General features: G+C 50.7%; 1 protein-coding gene across 5 annotated transcripts in view; it reads left to right on the plus strand.

The window, feature by feature from the left end:
• OSBP2 (oxysterol binding protein 2) overlaps positions 1–17032 on the plus strand; it is a 164355-nt gene that overhangs the window by 94654 nt on the left and 52669 nt on the right. For all 5 annotated transcript variants that reach the window (XM_026076619.1, XM_026076617.1, XM_026076615.1 and 2 more), the window contains one exon: positions 16111–16361. In XM_026076619.1, the coding sequence (XP_025932404.1) occupies positions 16111–16361 (251 nt within the window). The remainder of the gene's footprint in view (positions 1–16110; positions 16362–17032) is intronic.

Consider the following 17032-nt stretch of genomic DNA (forward strand, 5'->3'; position numbering starts at 1 on the left):
GTGCTGCCTTGCAGAGCACAGACTGCATGTCCTTGTGGTGTGGTCCCCTGGGAGGACAGAAGGGGCCCTTCCAGCAGGCCCCTGGGGCAGAAATACAGCATTGGAGAGAGAGAGTTTTAGGAAAAGAGAGGAAGAAGAACGGGAGGAGTACAAAGGGAAACAAGCTCCCTTCTTGTACATTCTTTGTCCTCTCTGCTTTTACTCCTCCGCTGCACCTTGTGCTGATTGTTTACTTTACTGGAAACATGCCCTCTCTCTTCCTGCTTCTTCAATAAAAAAATAAAAAATAGAGTAACACCAGGACAAAACCAATGTTTGTGCCACTTTTACATTTGTCCTGGTTTGTCTCAGCTAAAGAAGGTTGTTCATGCCCAGTCCTGGGCCACCCAATACCTTTCCCTACGGAGTCCCCATAAGTACCTGTGGTCCTGTCTACTGCCTTGCGAAGATGCAGGGATTTCTTGTTTCCTTGCTCAAAGTGCCACCATACTCTATTGACTCTTCCGTTTCAGAGCAGAGGAGCTGTGCAAATTCATATTAGTCACTTGATGTTAAAGAATTGAGGAAGTAAATCGACAGACATAATTAAAAAATAACAAGGTTCATACGTTTTTTCACATGCTTAGCTCATCTGTTAGATGAGAGCAAATAACTTTTAATTATTTATGACAACAGTTCTTTCTGTGTGGCTAAATATTCTTCATTCTGCTTGGAGATAAGTCTGAAGCCTTAGGTAATATTAATCATCCCTGCAGAGTTGTCTTGTATTGCCTGTTGACTGTCAACTCTGAGTTTACATATGAATTAGAGGAGGGATGGTTTAGTAAAGTGCAAATTAGTGATGTTTGTTTGGATGTGGATCTTGTTGGCCCTGGAGACTGAGAATGGGTCATGGAGGTTTTCACTTCTGCATTGCTGATACGAATATATGCAAAGATTTTAATGACAGAGGAATATGCTTTCACAAGCAGTTTTACGGGGGGTTTGGTAGAGCAAGTAACCAGACCTCCAACTGTTCTGCTTACGTGTGCAAAACTGCAGAGTGACGCTGGGAGGTAGATGGAGCCTCCTCCAAGGTCAGCTCCCAAACCAGCTCCCTGAGGGCTCCTCAGTGGCACACACAAGGAGAGATGGGATGTCTCATTCCTGCTTCTGGCAAACCCCTCTTAGACATGTCCCCTAGCAGAGGGGCTGAAGAAAAACCTCCTCGTTACCCAGGGCATGGCTGTGTAGAGGCTTCCTTGTCTGGGTGTCTTTTTGCCTTGTGAACTGTGAACTCCATAGAAAAAGTAGAAAGCTAAAGAACATGGAGTCCAAAACAGAGCTGGCAGTAGCTGGCATACGATGAGATGATCTGCTCTATCTGGTGGAGGCTTCTGTTTACCGGGCTTTGTGTCTGACACCTGCAGCATGAATTTGACTTCTGATTTCTTTTTAAATGCAAGCATTATCAGGGCTGCCAGAACAATGGATTTGTTGATCCTCCGGTCCATCTGCTGAGTAATTTAAAGATCCTACTATACTTCAAAGGGGTGATTTAAATGTTACTGTTACTCTCCTATTGTGGAGCTTGTGTTGAAAGGGGAACTGGCCACCAGAAGTGGGCTGGGGACTCACTCTGTGTTGTTGCTATCATTACTTCTTTCATAAAAATCTGCGGGGAAGAACAGTTGGAAGCTCCCCTCTGTGCTCAATGAACTCTTGATATGTTGTGAATGAAATTCTGGTGTGAAAACCTGCAGTTGCTGAACGTCCAAGGAGGGATTGGGTTCCCTCTGCAGATGAGACATCCTGGGAGAAAGGGATTTTTTCTGGAATTTGAGTCCCATGGGAAGGGGAGATGGGAATATTATGGAGGTCCTGGTTAGCAGAGGCCCTCTTGGCTGTTGCAGAATTTCTGTTGTTCCTTTTCCTAGTGCCTAGCAGGACTGCTCTGAGAAACATGCAGGTCGCCTCCCTGCGCAGACCAGATCTGCTGCTCAGACCCAGACCCTGAAGTGCTCCTCAGGCTTGTCCCAGGCAGGCTGAGCAGCCTTCTGAGCTCTGCTGTCAGTGCGTGTGCTGAGAAGCTGGGGTGCTGCCGAATGGGTGTAGTGGCGCAAGCTGCTCCGGAGCAGTAGAGCCTGTGTCCATGTGTGTGCTCCCAGCGGGGACGGGATCCATCTCTCCCTTCAAAATCATCAGCCTGCCTAAGACAGCTTCCCCGGACCGATCCTAGCATGGAGTCACTGCATGCGGGGTTTCCTCCTTGGCGTTAGTTGTTCTGCAAAAGTTCAAACTAGTGAAATGTGGAGCCCCTTTGCGGCGTGCCAAGTTCCTGCTAATCTCACCGCAGCCTGTTCAGTGGGAAGCGCTAGGGTCCCCCGGGCAGTTTTGCACATGTGAATAGAAGCAAAGTAGCTCCCTCTGGGGCCCAGGGTTAGCTGTGCTTACAAAATAGGAGGCAGGTGGAGAAGCAGAGCTGTAGCGAAGCAGCACTTTGCATCCTGAACCATCTCAGTTACTTCCAAGCTGTAGAGTGGAAAAGTTCCCATTTTTATCAGGCCGTTTATTTTATCATTTTCTTTTCTGGTGTTGAGATGTTCAGTGTGAGCTGCTAATTGCCTGATAATGACCGGTTATTTCCCTATAATCACACCTTCACGACGATTTTTTTCATTGTTATTCCGAACTCTCTTTTGGGGATAGGACATTCCTTTGGCTCTGTCCAGCGTGGCTAACTTTGACTCGTCAATGTTTTAACAATAGCATCTGCCGGAATCATTTTTAGCTCTGACTGTGTTCCCAGCCAGCTCTGCTCCCTGCGGCGTGTGCCTCCAGTTTAACAGGTTTGTGATCTGGCTTGGTATTTTTCTTGGTATCTGCCAAAGTTTTTATTCCCCTGGAAATGGAGAGCAGAAAATTGTAGTCTAAAAATGGATCGAAAAAACCCTCCAACTTCTCCAAAAGCCAGCAAGTAGAAATCTCCTTGTAAAGGAAGTCCTGCTGCTGCTTTCTCTTGAGAATGGTTTTGGGAAGGTTTTAAAAACACTTACATCTAAAGAGTGTGCAACCCAGGACTGATACCTGCCCGTGTCTCATCCTTTACCCACTGGTGCCTTTCCCTGGCTCATTGAAGTCAAGACAAAATTTCTATTAAGCTCAGTAGGATTCCGGTTTGATTTGTGATACGGTTGCCTGTCACAGTTTGCTGCTTTTTGCGGGTTTGTTTCCTGACCATTCTCTAGCCTTTTTTCTTTTAAATGATAAAATCCTAGGGAATGAGCCTGGAGGAAGCCTCAAGAGGCTATCAAATTCATCCATCTGCCCCTGGGCAGGATCAGCTCTCTCAAAACGATTCTTGACAGATGTTTGCTATTCCTATCCCCCAAGATCGCCAGTGCTGAGTTCCCGTGGTCTCTGCAGGAAGCCTCTTCGAGGCTTCACTGCCCCTGTGGGTAGAAAGTTGTTCCGAATACTCAGTGTCATTGCAATAATTTAAGCTCATGGTTTCTTGTCTTGTTCGTTGTGGACATGAAGAGCAAATTGTTCCCTTCTTGTTAACAACTTTTTGTGGTTTTTGTGGACTGTTATCATGTCTCCAATGCATTTTCTCCCATTTTTGCTCAACACTGTCCTTTCATTCAATCTCTCCCTGCTGGATGTGTTTTCCTCCCACATATCCTTCTTATTGATGCTCCCACGGACTATCTTTTTATGGTGCCCATGTGTCTTAAGAGTTCAGTTCCTCGAATTGGGCATAGCCTGTTGGAAACTTAAAAGAAATGACATCATATGTCTTAGATGAGACTGTTCTGTTCATATAACTATTTATTTGCTTTTTTAGCATACTTAAAAAAATCAATTTTAATTAATATTCTATTTATAATAAGCTATGATCATTTGATCCTTTTCTGCTAAACTGGTGGTTGTCTGATATCTGTCTAGTTGGTTTTCTCTACCTGATGCAGTATGGTATTTAGCATTTTTTGTGTCCTGCATTTCAGACTCTGTTTCTCTAATTTGTCCAAATTCTTTTGAGTTTAAACTCTGTCTTTCAGTGCATTTTCAGCTGATTTGTCTGTCTTCATTGCCTTAGGAAATTATTGAACTTGTGTAGGTGATTGGGTAATCGGAAAACCCTGTGTGTGCGGGAAGGAGAATGGCTGCAGTCTAGACAAAGTGCAGCATTTGCTGCTGAGGCTTATTGACTGGTAACATCATCATTTTCTAATTGCAGCAGTAAAATGTTCAGTAGCTGGACTGGGCATGCTGCAGCAATTGTAATAAAAATACTTTGTGCTTTCCCAGTGCTTTGCTCTTAAGAAGTGAGAAGTCCTTTACAAGCATTAATGAACTGGTCTACCAGGCTGGTACTTTAATACACATTTCACAGAAGAAGCGGATAATGTAAGGTGGGTCAAAATTCATGCCTGGTGTCATTTCTGTGGTTTCAGGACCCTTATGGCAAGGATGGTTTGTGCCAAAAGAAATTTGTGAGGTTAGATCACCTAATGGGAACCTTACAGAAAGTCCACTACTAGAACCTCTATGGCCCTGTGCAAAAAAGGGACAAATACCCTGTGCCTCCTAAATGAATTCTGAAAATGTATATTTAAATAAAAAAGCACAAAGTATGAAAATTTTTCTATTTCAGGTTTTTCTCAGAAATTTGGTCCTCTGGTATTCCTGCAGCATGTAAGGAAAGCTTTTCCTAGGGTTCACTTGCACTGAAGCAAGCACTCATTTCATGGGGCTGTAGGATGCTGGCACTGAACCAGGGCTGTGCTTCAAAAGCAGTTCCACAACGGATTTTGCTTCAGGCTGGTAGCTCAGATAGTTTCCTCGGCATCCCTGCGGTAGACAGCCTTGAACAGAGTGTTCCCTCATTTGGAAATGTGTCTTTATCAAAACAGAAGTGTCAGTCACAAGAAGAGCGAAGAGCTAGTGCCAAAATAGATCAAGACCTATTGATCATTCTGTTTAGCCTCCTTGCTTACATTGACTTTCTGATGTCTCGGAGGAATTATGCGTGCAGCCTCCTCTCAGCAGTGTTGTTCCTTCCAAGGAGGTGTTTTCATGCATGGTTATCTTGCGGTCAGCCTTGTTACCTTGATTTCGGGGTCCTGTCTCCATTAGCTTCTGCATGTTCTCTACTATTACAGTGTGTTTTTGCCAGTTGCTTTTCTTATAAGTGGTAATTTATCAAGGATGAGGTGCCAAGAGACTGACCCCAGCTGCTTTTTATCCTTTTGATCTTTTATTCTTAGTCTTTCAGACCTGCTGTCACTGAGGAGTTCGCTGCCCAAAGCAATGCAGGGTGTGTAGGGCCACGTTAAAGTGGCACTTCTTCTGTTAGCCTTCACTCCAGCCAGTTGCACTAAAGTATTAAAGAAGTCACAGTTATGGAAATCAAGAGATAGGATTAACAGTTTTTTAAATGAAAACCAAAGAGGTTACTTGCCTTCTTTATTTCACCACTGCTTGGTTGAAGGGTGGCGTGTTGTCCAAACTGTAACCCAAAGAAAGGGTCTCCAAAAATTGTTTAAGCCCATTTGCTTATCTTACCTATTTTACATATTCATTTTCCTCTACATTTTTAACCAGATATGCTGATATGTTAGTATATATGCATCTTAGTGCCTATACAGATGTTTCTCATTTGCATATATATTAAACTAACCCCTTTATTACAGCTTTGCATTAGACCTGATTATGATCCAAAGCCAATTATTTCAAGTGACCAAATTTCATTTAACTTAGAGTTATGGAGTAATTTGGGTTGGAAGGGCTCTTGGACATCTCTGGTCCAACCCCTTGCGCAACCCAAGGGCCAACTTAGATCAGGTTACTCAGGTCCTTAGACCTAAATTTCTGCAATATGAATGCATTTCACTTCTCTCTACAGTCCTTAGGATTTTGGGCAAATCCAATCGGCTGTTGTGATAGGAATGCAGATCTCTGCACTCTGGATTTAGTGGAGAGCCCCATCGCGGGATCTCGGGCTGGCCCAGGATGGGGTCCTTATGCCCTCAGCTCGCTCCCATCACCTACTTCTGTTGAGTTTGACTTCAGGAAGTGTCCAAGCTGAACAGCAAGCAAATACTTGCTATTTTTAGGCCTCCATTTGCTTGAACAGCTGTCAGGTTACATTAGCAGTAGAAGAAATACCCTTGCCAGGTTGGGGGTAATTGTTAAGTGATGACTGAAATTTGGAATGATATATGGTGATTATTCGTGATGCTATTTTGGTGATTTAATTTCCAGCATAATTCTTTACACCCCCAAATGCTCTGCCTGTGCCTGTATTTGCAGATGCTGTGAAAACGCGTCCATCTTTTGGCAGCCAGGCTAGACTATTAAATATAGATACCGGTTTTCATTTGATATTCATAGCTATTAAAAGTGATGAAAGCAGCTGTGTCTTCTACAGCCAACACAAAAATTGCTTCAGCTGAGAAATGACTAGCGATCAGCGTTTCCAAGAGATACAGACAATCACTGACGGGGACGGATGTCATGTTGGGGGACCCCGGGAGGGTCACGAGTGGCCTCGTTCGGTGCCTGGCTTTGGGGCTGGCCTCCCTGGGTCATTTATTTCCTCCAGAGTCTGTATGATTTGGAGGGAATCACAAGCTTTCTTGTTTCGCCTTTGGGTCTAGAGCACATATATCCCCTGCTCGCTTTGCGGCAGGGGCAGCGCTGAAGTCACCCATGGGTGTCCGTGATGGTTTCACCTGCAGACAGCGGCAAATAATCCTTTTTCCCTATAGGTAAAAATCAAACTGTTTTGACGTAGGAAATGTCTTTCTGCTTTCGTGCTGTGTTTGTGTAACGGTTGCAGGGGGCTGCCCTCATTTGCAGGCTCCGGGACCGGTGTCCACCGTTGCCGAACGTGGGAGCCCGTCTGGCTCGCCGGTGCTTCTGCAGGGTTGATCCCGCGCTTTCGCTGCCCTCGTCTGCTTATGCCAGTTTCCATCCGGCAGAAAGGACAGGTTTGACTTACTCCAAAATACCAACACTGCCTTTGAGAGGCTCCAAGACTTCAGGAAAGCAGTGGGCGAGCAGTTCAGGATTGCAGGGCTCTCAGAGGATAGCTAACGATGGTGTGGAAAGGAGAAGACTTTTTCTGGAAGTGAGAACACCCAGGAAGGGAAAGCTTTCTGCAAACACCATGGCTGTGCTGTTGTACTCTTACCTTTCTCTTGTGTAGCTGCTTTCCAGGGCCTGAAGAGGCTTACGGCCACCAGCTGCTGATCCATTTTACATAGATTAAATAGTATCACAGCTCCAAAAATAATCTTCTCGGCTTTCAGGGAGGCTGGCTGTTCCTATAGCAACTGCTTCATGCCAGTGGCCTACAAATAAAAATCAAAACAGAATTCCCCAAGTTTGTTTGTAGGTCAAAGGAAAGTATCGATTAAGGAATGGAAGGACTCGGTTTGCAGGGGCTGGTGCTTTTTGGGGCGCACGGGGTGTGTGGACTAAGCGCACGTGTTGAAATAGAAGCTGTGCAAGTTCCTAGAGAAGAGATTTATGAGAAGTTGCTGTTAGCGACCCTGCGTGCATGTGCGGTGTGCCAGCTGCCAGCGCCAGGGCTCTCCCCTTGGGCCCGTTTTGCCTCCTATCAGCCTGCTGAATGACCATAGGGAAACCTTGTCCCCTCCTCTTGCCCCTTTGCTCCCACCTTCCGACTGCACCGTCTGCTCAGAGTCCCACTGGAGAAATGTTTTTGCTCCCCCGGGAGTTGTGAGCCGGATTTGGCGCAGGGGCAGGATCCGTCCTTCGCCGCGTATTTGCTCGGTGTCTGAGCTCTTGCTTGCGGAGGCTTTTGTGCATCCTGGGTGACAAGAAATGCTGGTGGTAAGACAAGAGCAGGCGCTGAAACTGCGTGCAGGAAACGTTTCTGGTGCTGCAAGGGTCCACCTGCTGCGAGGTACCTACACAAGCGTGGAGGCAACTTGCTGTCAAGCATTTGTCCTCAGCTTTGCGAGTTTGTTTTCTTCGGTAGCTTTGGTTTGCAGCCTTGTAAGTGGAAGCAATGTGAATTCTTGCTAAATAAACATAGGCTTTGTTTCATCGTAAACCCGTCCCGTACTGAGGCATGGGGTGAGCCAAGGCGAGCTAGGGACTTGCTGCTCTCCTGGTGGTGGTGGAGGAGATGAAGCAGGGTGCTGTGGCCACGCAGGGGCACCCGCATCCCAGCACGCGGGTGGGGAGGGTGCTGCCCTGGGGAGCGCACCCTGCCAAACTGCAGAAGTCAAACGGGTTTGCTGCTTTAGGGAGGATTTTTTTTTCTTCTGCGGAGAGCAGATGGCAGAGCTGCTCCCAGCAGCGCCAGGTGATGCACGAAGCAGAGACAAGGGCTCGCTGTACAGGTAAAAATAATGTTTTGGACCTTTGCCGAAGGAAAAGGGTCATTCACAGAGCCCCTTTAATTTAACAGTACTGCAGTGTTTACACAGTGGGACACTTGGGTCTCGGAGAGAAATAGCTTTTCCCTCAATGGATCTCTTCGGACAAAAAAGTGCTGGATGGAGATTAGGTGGAAACAGGGCTCCGTCCGCTCAGATTTGTGGGATGCTCTTAGGAGCAACACCAGAAAGCTGGTGCAGATCTGAAAGGTTGGTGGTTACTTGAGGAATGAGAGAGATCTGCTTCGGGGGACTCGGTCAATCCTACGTGGCCTGTGTTGGTGCTGCAGGGGGACAGCCCAGTAATGAGGGAAGTATTTCAGTGCGTGACAGTATTTCAGTGCGTGACAGTATTTCAGTGTTTGCAGCTGCAGGTTAGAAACTGAGCTTCGGAGATGCTTTTAATGGCTTGCCCTGGTAGGATCACTGCAAGAGGACGGGAGGGTTGTTTGGGTGCTTTTTATACCAACATTTTGCACTTGAACTTGCTCTGATTTTAAATGCAGCCATAATGTTGTGCTTCCGTCTTCCCGTGCTCTGATTGGAGCTAATTACAGCAAATTATGTTATTTGGGATATTTTTATTTTACTGTGGATCACAGAAGCTGTGTAAACCGTTCCCTGTTCTTGTGTGGGCTGGGTGGCAGGAGGCAGAGGTTATGGGACATGTGTATGGGGATGGGGTGTGTAGGACAGCATGTTTCCATCCTCTGTGCTGCGCGTGCCTAAGTTCCCAGGACCAGGTATTGCACATTGCTCCCTCCTGTGCGTGTCCTGACCTTCTAGCCTGAGTTCAAGATCCCATTTGGACTTTGCAGCCTCGGTAGAGCCTGAAAGGCCCTTTCTCGATTTGCACAATTCGGGCCTGAAAGGGCTGGAGGCGAATGAATGTGGGATCCTGCTACCTGGCTCACCTGGGTCCCGGCCCAACAATAAAACCAGCTCTGGGGCAGGCAGTTAGACAGACGGACGGCTTGTGCAAGCGGCCCCTCTCTTGGACACCTCCTGCGAGCTGGCAGGCTTTTTCGGCAGCGCGCATTCATCCTGCAGTGTTTATTTTCTCCTCTTTTGTGATTTCTTTCTAAGACGGTTATTGATGAGTGACCTTTGAGCCCGCAGATTTGAGCAGGGTCTCGCTCTGCTCTGGTATTTGCCGGCATTATATAAGAGGGAAGAAAAGGAATATTCTGAACTAGCTTCCGCCAAGGAACGTTCATCTGCACTAACTCGACTTGAAAGGACAGTGTCACCACTGTCATGGTTTGACCCAGGTGCCTCCTCCCAGCAAGAGGGGAGCTCTTTTCACTGGGCTTTGGGGCATTTATATAATTCTGTGTAGTGGTTTAAAAAAAAAAAAAAAAAGGGCCATGCCATGTTCGCGTTTGCTGTGTTTAGCTGAGTGCACAAGGAGAGATCGTTACAGCAGCCTTGATGCACAGGGAGCGAAGGAGGAGAAATAACGTTTCGCCAACGGACGGAGCCCCGCTGTCGCAGCACAGCCGAGCCGTCCCTGTGTTGGAGCGTTTTAATGATGGGCAAACCCTGCAGGCTCTGGTTCAGGTTTGCCCATCCTTAGGGAGGCACGCTGTACAGCCTGTGCCCCAGAAAGTTGAGCGTGGATGGCCTGCGGGGGCCAGGATTCAGCCCTGCAATTCAATTAGTTGATAGTGGCCTTTGTGGAGCACTTTTCCACTCAAAATGGTGACCGGGAGTGCAATCGGCCTGAGAGCCCTGATGGGAGGCTGGTATTGCAATTCCCTTTGCGGCAGTTGGGCGAGTTGAGGTCCGTGGATATAAAAGCCCAGGTGACACAGGGATGAGTGGCTGGGCTGGGAATTGAACCTCGGAGGCCAGGCGCTGAGATTTCGCCAGCAACTGAGACTTGCTGGCACAAAAAGGGGACATCACGGTCTCCTGCACCTTCCCCGCTCCTCCAGCAGTTGCTGCAAACAGGCAAGATTGGGCCTGAGAAGTATCACCAGTGTCTCTTCCTCCTGCAAACAAACAGAAAAAACCTAAATTGGGTCCACTGTCTTAAGCCACTCAGAGATGATGGTATTTTTTGACATAGTGATGGTTGCCTGGCTGGTGTCTGTGGTGAAAACCAAGCCAGGGTGGTTGGCTTCTCCATGAGCAAATTTCTGGGTTTGCTGCTTCTGCTGGATTTATAAAACACCATTTAGCCACTAATGACTGGATTCATTAGTGACCAGATCACTGCACACTGAAGAAAGGCTCCTTCCACCGGCTTGTTTGAGCACGGGTAGCTCACTGCAGGCCTGCTGGGGCCAGCATGCCCCTGAGGCCGCAGGGGATGCTCATGGTGAGAGTGCAAATGGAGACGCTGGAGGCAGCAAGGGAGCTCTTGGACTGGAAACCGATGGATTGGGCTGGGCTGTGCTCTCCTGCATAAATGCCACCTCCATCCTGTTCCTGCTCTGTGTGCAGTTTGCCCATCCAGGCTGCACACTGCATTTGCATTGCTCCCCGCAGGCGCACGTGCTACAGCAGGCATGCATGCCATGGGAGATGCACGTGCCATCGGGGTGTGCGGCAGTGTGCAGTGCTTTGCACTGTTCCCTGCTGTTGCAGGCACTTGGGCTGAGGAGAGGATCACGGCAGTGATCACTGCAGAGATGTGGCACAAGTGCAGCTTTTGTAGCCAGACAAGCATCACTTTGGATAGGTTCTCTGCCACTTTTGAGGGTTTCTGTCCTGCATCCAGGAAACAATGTTCTTGTGAGCTTTTTGGTCCACCTTTTTGGGGAAAATAGCCATGCTAATGCACTCCCCGCGCCATGGAAAGGCTGGCCCTTCTCAGAAGTCAGCCCCTCTGCTGTCTTCCCTGCTGCCAGCCCCCGAGTGAAGCCCAGGCATCGCTTGGGCATGGATGAGCTCTCCCAGACCATGTCTCCAACAGCTCCAGACGTACACGGCTTCCTTGCTGTTTCGTGCCTGTCTTTTCAGACTAGCTAGAGGCGAAAGCAAAGCCTGGAAGGTGCTGACTGCTTTCCTGCATGGAGCAGCCGGAGCCCTGGATGCTCCGACTGATGTCAGCGCAGGACTGAAGGTCCCTGAGTCTGAGCCTGGCCCTGGCCCTGGCTGTGTGCAGTGTCCCTGTCAGTGTGGCGCTGGCCAGTGGGGCCCCTGCCAGCGCTGGCTCCCCTGCAGCGATGCTAGCCTAGGCGGCTGGGGCCATGGTGCCCCGTGAACGTGGCTATGCCCCCAGGTTGCCCTTCCTGAGCTGTTGCTAGCCACAGGGGGCTACTTGGTGAGCCCATCCTGCTGCACCTTGCCTGCTCCAGTGCCCTACTAACCCCTGCCATGTCTCTGCTCACAGCTGGGCAGGGCATCATCCCACGAGACCGACAGGGTGTCCCGGACTGCCTGGGACTGCGTGGTAGGGTGATGTTGCAGCTCCCATGCGGAGTGTGCAGCAGGTTTCCAGCACGGTGAAAGCCAGTGACTATAGCTGGAGCCTCCCAAGCTGGAAGCTGTGGTGTGGGACAGCAGCTCAGGTGAAAGCTCGTGTCATATGTGATGGCAAAAGAAAGATGCTTTGTGTGGGCTACTGTGTAGGACACCGTGAAAGTGGATGGGTAAAGGCCTCCACCTGAGGAGCAGCTCTGAGCAGCTGTAACAGCCGTGTAACAGCTGGCTGTAACAGCAATGCGCCTCCCTGTGCCTCTTCCGGAGAGCGTCCAAGGTGTTATGCCGTACTGCGCGCTCTGTCCTTCAAATGCGCCAGTTTGGGGTGGATGTAAAGACAGTGTTCAAAGTGCACCGGGAGGTGGATGGTGCCAGTGACTCAGAGTGCCATGGCTTGCCCCAGGATGAAAGGTTCCTTAGACATATTTGAAACAGAAATAGGAGCTTAGGGAGGTCTCAGTGAGTTTCCTTACAGGCAGCAAATGGCTTAAATTTTCTTGCTGGGTCTCCTGAAGTTTGCGTTATAAGATACCTGTGACATAAGCCCATGTCCATTGCCGCGGTACCTCTGGGCACCCTCCTGGTGCCCTTCGAATTCTGCATGTTCCTTTTTCTCTTCCCTTGACTTGTCTCCTTCCTCCAGGCCTGAGGCCTTCCCTGGTACTGAATAAGTTTTCAAAATGCTGGCCTTATCCCAGAGACCATAGCTGTTCCCCTGCTGATGTGCAGTTTAATGGCTCCTCAGCCGTTCGGTGGGAGCAAACTGCTCCCAGCACCTTGGCCTGGCTGCTCGCCTTCCTGGAAAACATCTCTGTTTGCTTCCTGTGGGTGCTGGCACTGGCTGCGTATTTATTAATTTATCGAGCCTTGTCCCTGATGGCCACAAGCCACTTTATCTGCTGGCTTTATCAACTGCTTCAGATGTTCATCAGAAGTTTGTGCTCTGCGGGGGCCCAGGGCTGAGTTGTGGACAGATCAAATGGTTGTATAGGGAGGTCCTGCCCTGGTGCTTTCCTTTGTGAGATGTGCCTGCATTGTGCTGTGTCCTGTTTCCCAACAGGCCTTTTTTATTTTGTTCTTCCATCTTTCTTAAGCTGTTGGGGTAAATCCTGTTGTGTGGGATAAGCCTTGGCTCTGGACCGTACGTCCTGTTCCTAGTGCACCTGTTCTAAGTAGCGTCATAGCCTGGCTCCATGACACCAAGAGGTTTGGTTTTCCCAGTCCTGCCAGTCCCTCGTCCAGCACACCGTTCTTCCCCACACTCCTTCTTGCATGCTTGGCATTTCTCCTGGTTGCCCTGCTCTCCAGTGGCATTTTCTGCGGTGGATCCTGAGGCACCCAACTCTTGGGTCAAACTTGGTTTCTCTGCTGGGCCTTCACACTTGGCTATTCTTGTTTGGACTCTGCTTCTTTGTGGGCCCTCTGGGAGCCCTCTCTGTCCCGTCAGGTGCTCAGGAAGCCTCTATGTGGACACGGGCCACTGTCCACATTCAAGAGGATTAGACTAACTCCAGAACTCAGAACAGCTGGTGTGAGCAAGGCCTGCATTACCTTGTTTGTCTGATCTGCCTGTTGTACTTTGATCCTGCAGGTGTTGAAGGAGTTGTTGCCTTTTACTGCAGAAGTGGCTGCAGCCATTGGGGTCTGCTAAGTGCTTATGGCATGTGGGCATGGGCGTTATTCTGATTACAGGGGGTTTATTAGACTTGTTTGTTCCTCTGGCTCTCAACTGTGCGTCTCCATTATGCTCCAGACTGTAGCACCATGCTCTGCTCTACCACTGCTTTGACTTTCCAGGTTGATTGTCCTTTTGTATTATCCAGATTGCTCTCATTTTTGTGGTAGAAACACAGCTTTAATACTGTTAAATGAAGGGCTCTTTCTCTTCCAGTTCCCATACCTGACCCAAGAGCTGTAGAATCAATGTACTTACATTGAGTGATGGCTGAACATCACTCTCAATACAACATTTTGAAAGGTCTTATAAATTAATTAGGAATACCCCCCCCCCCGCATGTATTAGTCAAGTATGGGCTTCTCTCCTTGCTTCCTAGCACAGAAAAGCAATGTGCCACATCCCTGTTAAAACCAAGGCACCTCCAAGTTCTGTTCTTTGCAGCATCATGGTGTCTCTTCATCTGTTTGACTGAGTGGACATCCTGGTCCCCCCCTGCTCCCCCAGCCCCGGCAAAGAAGCTGCAGGCACTAGGGAACATGTCCTTTCTTCATTCCCAGAGCCTGTCAGTCTGCTGGATAGAAAGGATTAACTGTGGGAAGAAATTCATCCTGTAGGTTGAGATAACTTCAGTTAGATTTGCACCTCGTGGAGACGCGGTGATGTTTTTCTCAGCCCAAAATATAGCACCCAGTTTGTGGCTGGTGTGAGGTGTAGGACCTCTTGGATGGCAGCTGCGGTTGAGCCTGTTGATATCCTACTGCTCAGAACTGCTGGCATAGTCGAGTCAAGGTGATTTGGCTGAAGAGCCTGGTGTGCCTTCCTTTCAGTAGCTGCCCCTAAGCACCAGTTATCCAGATTTCAGAACCTGGTCCCTCTCTCGGAGCTGGTCTTTGCCAGCAGAGAGTCACCTTGGCTTTTGGTAGGTGATTTTTTTGCTAGTTCTGCCCTGGAGGCAGGTTTTGCTTGTTCCTGTCTCTTTATAATCCAAGAACCAGCAGACTGAAAGAGGGGAAACGAAGGGGCTGTTTTGTGCTGTGCTGCCTCGGTGGCTTTTGGCTGCACCCAAGAGCGATGCAGGCTAATTTTGAATGCCTGATTGTTATTTCTGCTTTTTTCCACGTGAGTTGTTTGCCTGCGTGGATGGATGCTTTCTCTGCAGCCGTTTTGTGGCTCGACCATTGCTGACTTGCAGAATTGCAGGTCTCCATGGGAGCCCGGTGCTGTGTGGGGTTCATAGCTGAGCTCCTCATCTCGTGCTCATTTTTGAATTTCTTGTGTCTGTGTTCCTTACTAGAGACCAGCTCATCGTAGCACTACCGCGAGCAGGCTGCTTCTGTTTGGTTTGGGGGGTGTATGCCAGGGGCCAGGGTCAACCTGAAGGACCCCGTGGTGGTCACAGGACTGCAGCCTGCTTGTACCAGAGCACCAGGGCAGACCGAGCCTGTCCCTGAGCTAGAGCCGTCCCAGGAGGGGCCTGAGGTCTCCGTGGAGGTCACAGGGGAGCCTGCAGCAAGCACAGCCGGTAAAATGGGCCGTTGTTGGCATGTCCCCAGCCCGACGGGCGCAGCGCGTGCCTGGGGTGAGGGCGTAGAGCGGAAGTGCCCATAGCCTTTGCCCATGTAGACCTGCTCCACGCTCGCTTGTTGTATCCGATGCTTCGGGCAGTGCTGTGTCTCGGAGCCTTTCACTTCTCCCACCTGCTTGGGGGAGGCAGTGTGACGTAGCGTAAAGAAATCCACTGCGTTATGCTCCCTACTCAGTTTTGGCTCGGTTTTTGGTTTTTAAATCACCCGAGCGTCCGGAAGTCACAGGAATAACCATTTCCTTTGCACGTGGGTGATGCTGGCACCAGCTCCTTCCCTGCTGCAAGGGAGCTCTCTTCACCACTGTTGTGAATCTTAAAACGGGTGTTTCTGTACGTGGTGGCGGTCGGGGAACTTCTTCCCCTGGCCACCCTGGGGTGGGAGATGAGGCCCTGCAGCCCTGGGCCGGGAATGGCTTTCCGGTGCCGCAGTCCCGCCGCCTGTGGTGCTGAGCGAGGCTGGTGGTGATGGGGAGATGCTGAGTGAGAGGAGAGACTTTCCTGCCCTCTCAAGGTGTCATGGTTTTGGAGAAAGGCCATGCCGGAGCCTTTTCTTTTTGACCACGGGAGCGGGGAAGGGGGAGGTTTGGAGCGAGGACGCGGCAGCCCTCGGTGGCACGGGCGCACCCGCTCCATGCGTCACCCCCGGCCGCTGAGACTGAGCGGCCCCGCACCAAATCCCAGCGAGCCCCGGGGAGCCTGCGCGACACCTCCTTGGGGCTCTGGCCGACATCCCCAAGAGCTGCTCGACGCCAAGCCCTGTCTCTGGCCTCCGCTGCCCGGCCCGGCGGCGTCCCTAGGGCTGGCTTGGCCGGCGGCGCAATGCCTGCACTAGGATCGTGCCGGCCGGCGGGGCGCCTCCGCCCTGACCTCCCTGGGCGGCGGGAGGAGCAGGGAGGGCATCGTGCGGGCGCCCACGCGGCCGCTGCCCCCCGCCGCGGAGGAGGAGGGGGTGTCCACACGCGGCGGCGGCGCGCAGTCCGGAGGTAGCCATGGAAACTGTGTTTTCTCCATCCCCCCCTTTGCAGATGACTCGGGCGACGAGGAGCCCGCCTCGCAGTCTGACAAGGGCGAGCTGCACGGCACGCTGAAAACCCTCTCGAGCAAGCTGGAGGACCTGAGCACTTGCAATGACCTTATAGCGAAGCACGGGGCGGCTCTGCAGCGCTCCCTGAGCGAGCTGGAGAACCTGAAGCTGCCTGCCGAGAGCGGCGAGAAGATCAAGGCGGTGAACGAGCGAGCCACGCTCTTCCGGATCACCTCCAATGCTATGATCAATGTAAGTGCGGAGCGAGCCGCCGGCTCTCGGGCGCGCTGCGAAACGCGGGGCTGCTCTTGCGTCCATGTCGGAGGCGGGGGGGGGGGGAGCATTTTCTTCCTCTGTCCCTTCCCTTTTGTGTGTCCCTGTTCTCCTCCTGTTCCCAAACTCTCCTTCCTCCTTGTGGTGTCCCGGTTCCTCCCCACGGCACGGCTCTCTGGGAGCGGAGCAGAGCGCGAGGGGCTGGTGTGTCGGCTCAGGCACGGCAGCGAGCGGCCGGCAGAGGGTTCGAAGTTAAAGGGTGCAGCGCCGGGAGCGGGTCTGGCTGCTCAGTGCCCTGTTCCGCCGCGCTCCCGCTGGGACGCGAGTCTGCTCAGCCCGTGCAACCCCTTGCTGGGCAGGCAGCTCCTAAACATCCCCACGGCAAAGCAGAGGCTCAGCGTATAACGGGCTTTTTGGCTGCTGGGGTTGCTTTCTGGCCAGCACGGCAGTTCAGGGCTGGTTTCCCGCTGCAGGTTCAGGTGAGCATCCCAGATCATACATGTCTTCCTTGACTTCTGTGCAGCTCTCCCCGTTGTTTCACATGAACTGGGGACTTGCCTGTGGTGTCCAGGAGCCGCCGCACGCCCAGCCATGCTCGCCTGGGCCGGTTTATCATAGGTCGCGAAGTGCCCGGCAGTCAGTCGCTGCTC

The sequence above is a fragment of the Apteryx rowi genome, unplaced genomic scaffold (genome assembly GCF_003343035.1).
Source record: "Apteryx rowi isolate R43461 unplaced genomic scaffold, aptRow1 scaffold_434, whole genome shotgun sequence".
NCBI lineage: Eukaryota > Metazoa > Chordata > Aves > Apterygiformes > Apterygidae > Apteryx > Apteryx rowi.